Here is an 11,658-nt window from a genome sequence, read left to right on the forward strand (position 1 = left end):
AATATTAGCTATAATTTTTAGATGTAGCATATGTTTTGGTGTTGTTTGTAAAAAACAACGATTAATAGCCGTTTCACAATTGTGATTAATTTGTATTTATTATGATATTTTGCTTTTTATCATATAACTGACCAAAATAAAAGGTCATAGTTTTTCTAGAGATCTGGAGAGTATCTAAAGGAATATGACCCGATTTCATTCATATAAAAAGTATAGATACAAATCATGTTATATGAATTATTTATTTATATCTATTATTAACAAGTAATCCAATAATAATAAACTCAACGTCGTTGATGTCGCAAATTCATTGGAATCAAAGTAACACAGTACGTAGATGTGAAAGTCATTGAGAAACGTAGTTTCGCATATTTTATTTGTCAAAGTCAGCTACACACAGTAGATGTGAAAATCACATATAAAGTTTTGTTTATTGTCCTGTTCCTTTCGTGGATCTAATAATTCAAGGTGGACGTTTCAGGTCAAATTATAATTGCCTTGCCAGCCATTATTAATGGGGTGAATGGCAATTTATGTCTGAAATTGATCACATTATCCTTATAAAAAAATGTAGTAATTTATTTTTTTATATTTTTTAAAATAAAGTAATTTATCTTTTTATACCGGAAGGTAAATTGTTTCATTTAAAAAACATAGAGAGGTAAATTGTCGTATTTTAAAAAATACAGGGAGGTAAATCACTATTTGTTTTTTAATAAGGAGGTAATTTACTCATTTACAATATCACAAGGAGACTTGGAGTCCATAATTTAAGTATGGGATAATTATATTTACACCCTTTGATCAATGATTTATTTATACAAAGCACCTCTTTTTGAAATAATTATACATACATCCATCAAAATATCATTATCACTTATACAAACAATCCCTTACTTTTTTAAAAAGTTACACACACTCCCTAAAAATGTTAGCATCATTACATAAATTATTCTGTAATAATACAAAAGACCGGAATGATTTATATAAGTAGATCATAGGTTAGAGAGTGTAAATGTAATTATCCCTTTAAGCATCGAAAAAGAAAAAAGAAAATTTATTTAAAGCCCTATTTACATACCAGTATGGAATTTAACAAGATAAATTAAAGGGCCTAAATATAATTTTCTATTTGTGATATTTGAAATGAGTAAAAGCATTCTCCAAAAGAAAATTAGCAAATTATCGCTATCAATAGTTTTTAAAAAAAGAATTATTTCACTTTTTAAAATACCGAATGTAATTTAATATATATTTTTTATATTTATTTCTCATATTACAAGGATAAGTTGCAATTTTCCTTCAATTAAAGTTTGATACAATTTAAGATTACTTGTAATACAATTTTTTTGTAACAACTGAACCTATCACAGAGAGAGGCAGATCCTTTAGAGTGCTTACGACTGCCTCCCGGCGTGATTTTTGTCAAAGCAGTAGATACGGGAGGCCCAGAAAATAATAATATAATAAGAATTGTTTATTAAAATAAGAAAACTTGTAAATCGAATAGGCAAAATCACGGTTCTATAAAGAGGGGCTCTCTTCGAGCTGTCGTATGTGAAAATCCTTGTGAGAACTAGCCACCCAAAATGGATCAATTCGTTATTGCTCTCCTTTCAGTCCTGGTAATGTCCATTGTATGGTTCATAAAGGTGTTTTTCATTTCTGATAAAAGAACTCCTCCCTTGCCGCCAGGGCCTCGAGGCTTGCCCATCCTCGGATACTTGCCGTTCTTGAGCAAGAATTTACTCCATCAGTTCGGCGATTTGGCACGCCAATATGGTCCAATCTACAAACTCTATCTTGGGAACAAACTTTGCGTCGTGATCAACTCACCATCCCTCCTAAAAGAAGTGGTTCGCGACCAAGACTCGATCTTCGCTGACCGTGATGCTAATATTGCAGCGCTAACAGCAACCTACGGTGGAAATGACATTGCGTTTTCGCCGCACAATTCCCGATGGCGGGCGATGCGAAAAATATTTGTCCGCGAGGTGCTCAGTAGCAGCAGTCTCCAGGCGTCGTACAATCTTCGAAAGGACGAGGTCAAAAAGGCCATCAGATATGTGTACAATAATACAGGAAAACGGGTCCAAGTTGGTGAACTATCATTCGGAACTGAACTTAATGTCATAATGAACATGTTGTGGGGAGGCATAGTTGAGGGGGAAGAAGGCCAAAGAGTGGGAGACGCGTTCCGGGAAGTGGTCATCAAGCTTGTGGATTTGCTCGGAAAGCCAAATATTGGGGACTTTTATCCAGTCCTTGCCCGGTTTGATATTCAAGGTGTAAAAAAAGAGATGGAGGGTTATGTGCAATCTTTGGATAGAATTTTTGAGGAAGTTATTGCTAGATATAGACAGAAGTTATCTGGAGAAACAAAGAAACAAGGAAAGACGGACTTCCTTCAAGTCTTGTTAGAGCTAAAAGAGAAAGAGGATTCTGAGATGTCAATGAGTTTGACACACATCAAGGCCTTATTTGTGGTAAGCTTAATCTTATTATTATGTTGGCTAAGTGATAACATACTTTTTTTCTTCAATTAATCATCAAAATTTCTCTTTCAAGACTATATAAACTCACGCGTACCAACCACAAGAAGAAGAAATATATATACAGTAAAATCTCTGTAAATTAATAACGTTGGGATCCTGAAATTTTATTAATTTAGAAAGATATTAATTTATCGATAAATTGATATTTTATTAATTAAAAGAGAGACTTTTTAAATTCAATAAATTTAGTACATATGTATTGAAAATAAATAAATTCATATATGTTATATCGATCATATTCATGTATCAATCAATTTTTTGTAACTAATTAAATATATTCATGTATAATATCATTTCATTGTATACAATTAACTATTATATTCATAGAAGAATTTTCAATTCATTGGAATTACTTAAATATACATATTTACATCAATTCGTTGCACTTAAATAACTATCACAGCGAATTAAATATATTCATGCATGATGAATGAAACATAATACTATGTAAATCTCAATATGAAAATAAAATGATTCATAACACCCAATCATGTCTTCTCATCTAAAAGGCATTGCAAAATCATCAATGAGTAATCAAATGCATAAAGCATTACAGAATTTTATTTTAGCAAATTACCATAATATTCATAATTGTAATTTTTATGAATTATTAATTTAGAGTTTTAATGGGACCTAATATTTATAAAGAAAATTTTTGAAAAATTATTATCTTATTATCTTATCGAATTTGATGATTTTTTACAAAAGCCCAAGTCGGAACCGGAAGATTTTATTATTTTAGAGAGTTTATTAATTTATAGAGTATTAATTTATAAAAGTTTTACTGTATATATATTTCATTAATAATCATTATCAAAAACAAAAAATAGCAATACGTAGTAAATAATAATGGCCGTGTAAATGGCTATATATTAATTGTTATAGCTAAACAATTTACTACCTGATAAATTTAGCAGCAAAAATTACTTGATAACGAATATAGCAACGGATTGTTTAAAATATATATTAACTAATGTAGATCAATAACAAAATTTCTACTTAATCATTAATGAAATATTAATTAACTTCAAATTTTTTATAACTATTAAGCCGTTTTTTTATAATGATATTAATGTACTTTTGTTTGTCACATGAAAACCCGATACAAAACAAAATTCACTTGAAAATATTAAAACTTGAGAGTAAAAATAAAACCAAACAAGACCATCTTTGCATTATATTAGTTTTGCTTGATTGTGCTAGAGAACTATTTGATATTAAGGTTTAGAATTTGTTCATCAACTATTTTGGATGACAGGATATTGTAGCAGGCGCGACAGACACTACAGCAACAACGATTGAGTGGGCAATGGCCGAACTTCTAAATAATCCAAAGGCCATGGCAAATGTACAGAACGAATTATCTGAGATGGTGGGATTGAATAGGGAAGTTGAAGAGTTCCATATACCAAAACTGAAATATTTAGAAGCAGTTCTCAAAGAAACAATGCGTTTACATCCAGCTGTACCCCTCTCGCTCCCAAGGTCTCCAACCCAAACTTCCATAGTTGGGGGATACACCATCCCAAAAAGAACCAGGGTTTTCATAAACATCGTGTGGATCCAAAGGGATCCTTCTATTTGGGATAGTCCATCCGAATTTAAGCCAGAGAGATTTCTACACGAAAATAAAAAATATGATTTTAGTGGTAACAATTTCCATTATCTCCCTTTTGGATCGGGGAGAAGGATCTGTGCTGGCCTACCCCTTGCGGAGAGAATGTTGATGTATTTACTAGCTTCACTTCTGCATTCGTTTGAATGGAAACTACCAGATGGTGAAACAGTCGATATGTCAGACAGGTTTGAAATTGTCTTGAGGAAAATTACACCACTACTTGCTATACCTACCCCCAGGTTATCTGAACCAAACTTGTATGCATAATTATTTCATATCATGTAAGTAGAATTTGTGGCCTTGTTGAATAAAGCAGGAAGTTGCAGTTGTTAGAAGATCATAGGACTTCCTGTACGTACACATCTGTATGGGGTGAATAGCGATTTACCCCCTATGATATTAAAAATGAACACATTACCCCCCTATGAAAAACTATAGCAATTTATCCCCCTGTACTTTTTAAATTGAAGCAATTTACCTCCTTATACGGGGAGGTAAATTGATTCATTTTAAAAAACAAAGGGAGATAAATTTTTGTATTTTAAAATATAGGGAGGTAAATTGCTACTTATTTTTTATAAGGGGGTAATTTGCTAATTTGCGATATCACAAGGGGGTTACTTGCATTTTTCCCCATCTGCATGTGTTGTAGTTTGAATTCCAAGAAACTCTTAATTATTTGAATTTTATTTTCGATTGAACACAAGAATCTTCGTTTAACATCCATCGACCAAGGAATATGATAAACTTCTCGAGTGCAATATATATCTATATAATGCAGAAGGATTGATGCTAAATGATTTTACATGAGGTGAAATTGCATTTTTCTTCCGCAAACGCACTACACGAAAATGTAATTTTAGTGATGAAATAATAAGTGATTATTTTAATTTTACCAATAAAAATGTATCAGAGCTTAGGTTTTATGGGAAAAATATTTATTTATTTATATTTAGATTTTATTTGTCCATTAATGGAGGAGACTCTTTGAAAAAAAAATAGAACCGAATGAAAGTTCGGGTTGCGATGAAAATAAGAAATATATCCAAATTTTGAAAATACATTTCCCATGGAAATTTTTGAAAAATGTTTGGTCCCAAGAGTATTGACCCAAAACTCCTCACGTCACAAGAGGAATAAGAATGGTTGCTGGATTTTCAAGTTCGACAGATAATAATTGGACACGCAGTGAGGCATTTACACTCCACTAAAGTCCATGATAGAATTCCAACCAACAGAAGCGGAATGGATAAATTCCTGCATAGTTACAGTTCTAAAAATTAAGATTAAGAGAACTGATTGGAAAGAACTCGAGTTGGATACCTCAAAGATATCCCAAGATATGAGAGAAATACAAAAGACAATTCAAGACTATGGACATAGGTTAATTCATATACCTATGAAAATGGAAACTTTGAGCCAGACGGTGGACGAGATCCTTAAGATCCTTCTTAATCTACACAAGGACTTTATAGATCTGAAGGAAGAAATTACAGATCTAAAGAGAAACAACAAGAAGGGCCCTGAGACATCTAAATCCAGACAAGAGCGAATCAGAACGCCCTTGGAACAGTACCTCTTCTACATCAGAAAAGGAAGACCAACGAGATTCCAAAGACGAAGTCCAGAAAAGATCTGATCATCGCATCTATAAGATCTAAAAAATAATGGAGGTGATGAGAGCATATCTATCAGATCTAGAAGAATTGGCGGAGTCATTTTCCCAACTCAGGATTGTAGATTTAGTAAACATGCAAACTAATAAAATCACTACAGCACTACCACAACCGGAGGAAAGTATATGTTCCAATGATCCTCCACAGAATCATCCAATCAGACAAAGTGCGGACTTCTGCACCAACTCGATCGCAACATTCCTAGGGACCAGGCTAAAAGAAATCCATGAAGAAATTCAAAGAGAATGCCTGAAAATACACCTTGGACGAGAACCATGCTCCAGCCCCTTACATTCATACGGCGGTATACCTAACCTAGTATTATCGATTTTCAAAATACCAAGAAATTAATAGATGAATGGGTTGTAGCCATAAAGGTAGCAGCAACTACCTTAGAACTCGACTAAGAAAATTTCATAAAACTAGTGTAGTTAAGTTTGCAGGGTTCTGTAAAGATGAAATGGGATAATACCCTAAAAGATACCAAAACCAGCATCCTTTGCAGAGATTCAAAAGGAGCGATAGCATATTGGCTAAAAAGGCTTATCAAGATACACTTCATCGAAAATGGTTACTTCGTAGGAAGTAGAGCAGAAAAGACTAGAGAATATGCAGTATTAAGAAGTATTCGCGTAGCAGATGAATATATCTATTGGTTTCGCAAGTACTTTTTTCAGAGTGGAGTAGCGAATGAAGTAGCCGCTCCAATGTTCGCGAAGATATACAATCCATGGAGGGAAATGAAGTACCTGAAGATCAGCTAGATTCAGTTGCAATGAGGTTGTCTTTCCTTAAAGACAAAATGAATGATTGGTATTATGAAGCAAGAGGTCATCTCTCTCTAGATTGTTCGCAAAAACATGGTGAATTATGAAAATTTGAAGCCACGAATGACACCTTGTATGCAGTCTACTATGGCGATTTGGTCCGTCAAACGAAAGCGTCTATAACGAGGAAATAGAAACTAATTTGGATTGATCTTCAACCGTGTCAAAATAATTAGAACGAGAAAGATAGGCTTTGAACCTTTGGAAGCCTGTCAGAATTATTTTCCAAGATGACGATGTCAAATAAAACTATGGAAAGAATCATTCGGTAAGACCCCAACCTCAACCCATATGATGGATTTAGGATCGGAGGAATTGCAAAAGTCCTGAACCAGACAGGACTTAATCAAAGGAATCATCACATAATTTACAAACTAAGTACAGGTGAGTTTGCTATAACTATAAAACTTACTGGTAATGTGATGGAAATGCAACTGAGTCCTAAAGAAGACATTCTTGAAGAATTGAGTAAGTGTAGAGAAGAAGTAGTTGTTACTATGGAATGGATCTACATATGAACTATTAAAACAATAATAAAAGTAACTTTTAAGGAAGAAATTGATTTAGAAATACATTTATCTATAATTGATAGAAGAATCGATAACCTAAGATATGACAATCTTGGAACAATAATAGGTAATTTGTATGCAGAAAAATTATGTTTGGCATTCATCCTAGAATTGCATACAACCTAGTAGACCAAGATTTTAGTAGAGTCTTAACCCTTCATCAAGAGTTTAAAAGGAAAGATCTAATGAAAGAAGGAATAGACCATATTTTATAACTTATAGAATTACATATGCCCTTCCCAATACGCATCATTCAGATTTGTTTCTTAAAAAAGAGTATATTGAGATTTGTAGAATTTTCAAAGAATCTACCAAGATAATGACACAAAATTCAATAAAGATACCAAGAATAGGTGCTGTTAATATCATTATAAAAGATCACCCAATTTCAGATAGAACACTTAGCTCTAGAATTGAGTTTTGTAGCAGGATATCCTTTTTGGAAAATAGGATTACAGGCTACAAAGGAAACGAGAAAGAGTTATTAAAAGCTTTAACTCGTCAAGAGATTAGGGTGAATAACGTAAAACTTAGATACCCTGAAGGATGGAAAGAAATACAAGTTATATTTGACATCACTAAGAAAGAAAAGTTTCCTTTGTGATGACTTATATCATTTGCAGCAACTTGTTGTTGGTATATATGAGGCATAGTTGCAGATGTTGGAGGATGAGAAAATAAGATTGTGATTTTAGGGTTAAATTTTCTCGAAAATCATAAACTATGGAGAAGAAAATGTAATGGAATAGAATTTAGTCTGGATGGTGTTACCATAAGGATTGAATAACAAGTCCATTTTCTATATACATATCTATTAATATGTTGTTTGATCAATATAAGATCGAATATTTTGCAATTTATATTGATTCAAGATCATGGATTTGCACAACAAAACCTGGAGTTTTCCCTAAGGAAGCAAGGAAAACCTTACCCGTTATTTCAGGAAGGGATTTTTTCCAAAAAATTCTAATACTTAATACAAGAATACGAGAAGTCAAGATCATGATCGGAGGAGCATTTGAATCACCCTGGTTTAGGATAAAAACACCTCGTATTTACTTTCATGATACATGTTTTGATATCTTATTAGGTAACAATTTCATTCAAATATTTGCAAGATATATGCAGGATAATCAAAGAAATCTGTTAATTTTTACTACTAACTATGGTAATGAGATACAGGTTTTGCAAAGAGAAAAGACCTTTAACAAGATAATGCCTATAAATTTTCGCAGCAAGCATGGTGAATTCGATGCTAGATTAACTCATTCGAAAATGTAGGATAAGAGAAAATTTCATGAAGTTCTTTTGTCTTCAAGAAACAGGAACTCATCGATAGCAATAGCTTATATGAGGAATCCGAGGAAGAGATTAGGAACTTCAAGGAAGCATTCTAGGAGATAAAATAGTTTGACATTTGCGAAGAGAGCAAGTTCTATCTCGAAAATGTCAAGGAACTTATACAGAGGGATTTCAATGAAAACCCTCTAGCCTGTGGAATATGAACAAGTATGAGTACGATCGAAACAAACCCATCTAGATGAACATGGAGGATAAAAAGGATATTCAGATGATTATCAAAAAGCATTATCAGTCTAGGACAGATCAAGCGTGGAGTCTCTGCTTACAGTAGCCCTGGTTTTCTAGTAAGAAACCATGGTGAGATAAAAAGAGGTAAACCTAGGTTGGTTATTAACTATTAAGGGATTAATAAAATCTTAGAATTTTATGGTTATTAAATTCCTAGTAGAGAGCACTTATTTTGTAAAATCAATTGCAAATCTGGATTTTATCATATTAAGATGGAGAGAGAATCAAAGAAATATACCGCGTGTTCCACACCACAAGGATAATATATCTGAAATGTACTTCTAATGGATTTAGCTAATGCACTCCAGATATTTCAAAGAAAAATAGATAATCTGTTTAAAGATTATTTTGATCTTATGTTTGTCTACATTGATGATATCTAATTGCATCCAAAAGTATGAGAAACCATATTAAACATCTTCAAATATTTTTTGATGCATGCCATAGAAAAGGTCTAGTGCTTTTTGAGAAGAAAGCTATTATAGCTATCAATAAAATTGAAATTTTAAAACAAGCATAGAGTTGGAGGAGCATATTCTGATGAAAAATCCGCTATTTTCTAGATGTAGTCAAGGACAAGAAGCAATTACAGAGCTTTTTGGAAGTTGTTAATTTTGCAGGAATCTTTATTAATGATCTTGCAAGGTACGAGAAGGTTTTCCAATCATTTTTTATGGAAACAAAAAGTTCAAAGTGAAAATAAGAAGAAATCCAAAAAAAAAAAAGAGTTCGCGAGTCGAAACAGGTTTGCAGTAACCTGCCAAAGCTTGCTATACCACAGGATAAGGATGAATTGGTAGTCTACACAAACGCCAATGACTTTAGATAGGCAGCAGTGCTCATAAAAAAGATAACTATAGGGGAAGAACCTTATAGATGTACAGGAAGGTTGTCCTCAAAACAACAAACTAAAGTTTGGCACATTAACGAGAAGGAATTCTTTGCGGTTTGGAAGACTTTTAAGAAATGACTTCTATTTTCACTTATTAAAGAATTTACTTTAAAGGTTGATAATATTAATGTTAAGGTTTTCTTATAAAAAAAATTAGAATTAAAGATAGAGAAAGCTCGTATTATCCGATGGCAAGCTCAATGCCAATATTATTGTTATAATATTATCGTTATAAAATCTCATTAAATTTTTCTTGTAGATTTCCTAATGAGAGATGGAGACATTTAAACAAAACTCCATCATGTTGAGATTCAGCCGCCTCTGAAAAAAACTTGAAGAGCTTGACAAGAAGTTCGAGTAGCTAGCGGTGAATGCCCAAGTTGCCAGAACGATTTACGAGAACCAATTTCCAAGGTATCACGTCGGGGATGACTCATGAGTTGATGGAGCAAGACCTTAAACATCCTTTTAGAGTACAGATTGGACAAGGCCACCACCAAACTCTGGTTTAACGACAACAGTTAAGTCACAAGTAGTGCAAACTCCTGAAGAATCAAGTCAACCCAGCACCATTGGGCTTAAAGAGGGAGAGATTAGCCTTAGGCCGATGACAGGCACTTCTAAGGTTAATACTAATGAATTGATATCGTCTTCTACTTGGCAGGACTATCAGCGCATGTGAAAAAATTTAATTTCCCGCAACAGAGTAAGTCCAGGCAAGACCATCATCGAAACATAAAAAAAATAGGATGTTAGAGAATGGTATAACTTTAAAGCTCTCGCTTCAGTTCATACTATGTCACCAAGTTTTTCAAAAATTTTAAAACTTCCATATTGGATTAGTGGCGCAGTCTTTGATTTATGGAAAAATAACCCCCACCTACAGAGAGGCAATATTTTGGAGATTAAATTCATATCAATTGCTCCAGAAACTACAAGAAAAAGATCTCATCCAACATTTCATTTTATGAAGATGCAGAGGCAAGACATGGCGGTTGCCTTTCAATAAAATCAACTCAGGAGAAGCTCCCCTGGTATCAACTATTAGTGAAGACGATATCTCTACCAGAAAAGCTTGGGGATTACTGGTCTGTCTCATTGAGATGGACAAAGTAAAGTATCCATTCAAAATTTTCTCAACCAAAGTGAATGGGACGTTTTTGTTAAATTTCATGAGGGGAAAGAGCACTAAATTCGCAGAAAGCTTATTTGAAAGTCAGCAAAGTAGGAAAGTCAGCTAGCAATCACATGGCCGACAAGCTATTATGAATAACAGCTGGAAAAGGACAAAGTGATGATGAACATAGTGATGACATCCGAAAGAGACAAGATGATGACGAACGCAGTGACGTCATCAAAAAATAAGTTTTGGTTCCAAGTTTGAAATCCGCAGATGCCTATAAATAAGGTAGCAATGAAGCAATAAAGATCATCATAAAATCTTCTCCAACTTTTCAAAGTATAATATTTTGAATTTTGAGTATTTGTATATTAAAATTCCTTAGTTTATGGGATTTTTCTAATTAGTCAAGTCCTCTATCATATGAGAGGCTAAACAGTTGTCTCCTCTTATGTAGGATATAATATAGGCAAAATTGCAACATTGGTCCCGTAAGTATAGGGGGGTGGCAAAATTGGGACAGTAACTACAAGACTGGCAATTTTAGTCCTGTAAGTATTGATTTTTTGGCAATTTTGGTCCTTCCGACCAAAATTGCCAAAAAATGCGGCGGAGATATTTGGGGCTTAGGGTTCCGACGTCCACATCCGCAATTTAAACACATAGGAGTTTACGTGGCTAATGATGTGGATGAAACTGAAATTAGAGAAAACCAACAATCAGTGCCTCCTCCGGCACCTCCTCCTCCACCCCCGCCGTTGAAGCCACCGCCACCGCCTCCAGCAGCAAAGTTTCAGTTTTTGGTGGAAAT

General features: G+C 33.6%; 1 protein-coding gene across 1 annotated transcript; it reads left to right on the top strand.

Annotated features, from left to right (window-relative positions):
• The first annotated feature begins 1,551 nt into the window (after positions 1-1,551).
• Positions 1,552-4,650, top strand: LOC105156325 (cytochrome P450 76C2). The gene is made up of 2 exons (XM_011072425.3): positions 1,552-2,486; positions 3,814-4,650. The coding sequence occupies exons 1-2, from the start codon at positions 1,590-1,592 to the stop codon at positions 4,438-4,440; spliced, it is 1,524 nt and encodes a 507-aa protein (XP_011070727.1). The 5' UTR covers positions 1,552-1,589; the 3' UTR covers positions 4,441-4,650.
• Positions 4,651-11,658: the final 7,008 nt, after the last annotated feature.

The sequence above is a fragment of the Sesamum indicum genome, linkage group LG1 (assembly GCF_026168435.1).
Source record: "Sesamum indicum cultivar Baizhima isolate 11 linkage group LG1, ASM2616843v1, whole genome shotgun sequence".
Classification (NCBI taxonomy): domain Eukaryota; kingdom Viridiplantae; phylum Streptophyta; class Magnoliopsida; order Lamiales; family Pedaliaceae; genus Sesamum; species Sesamum indicum.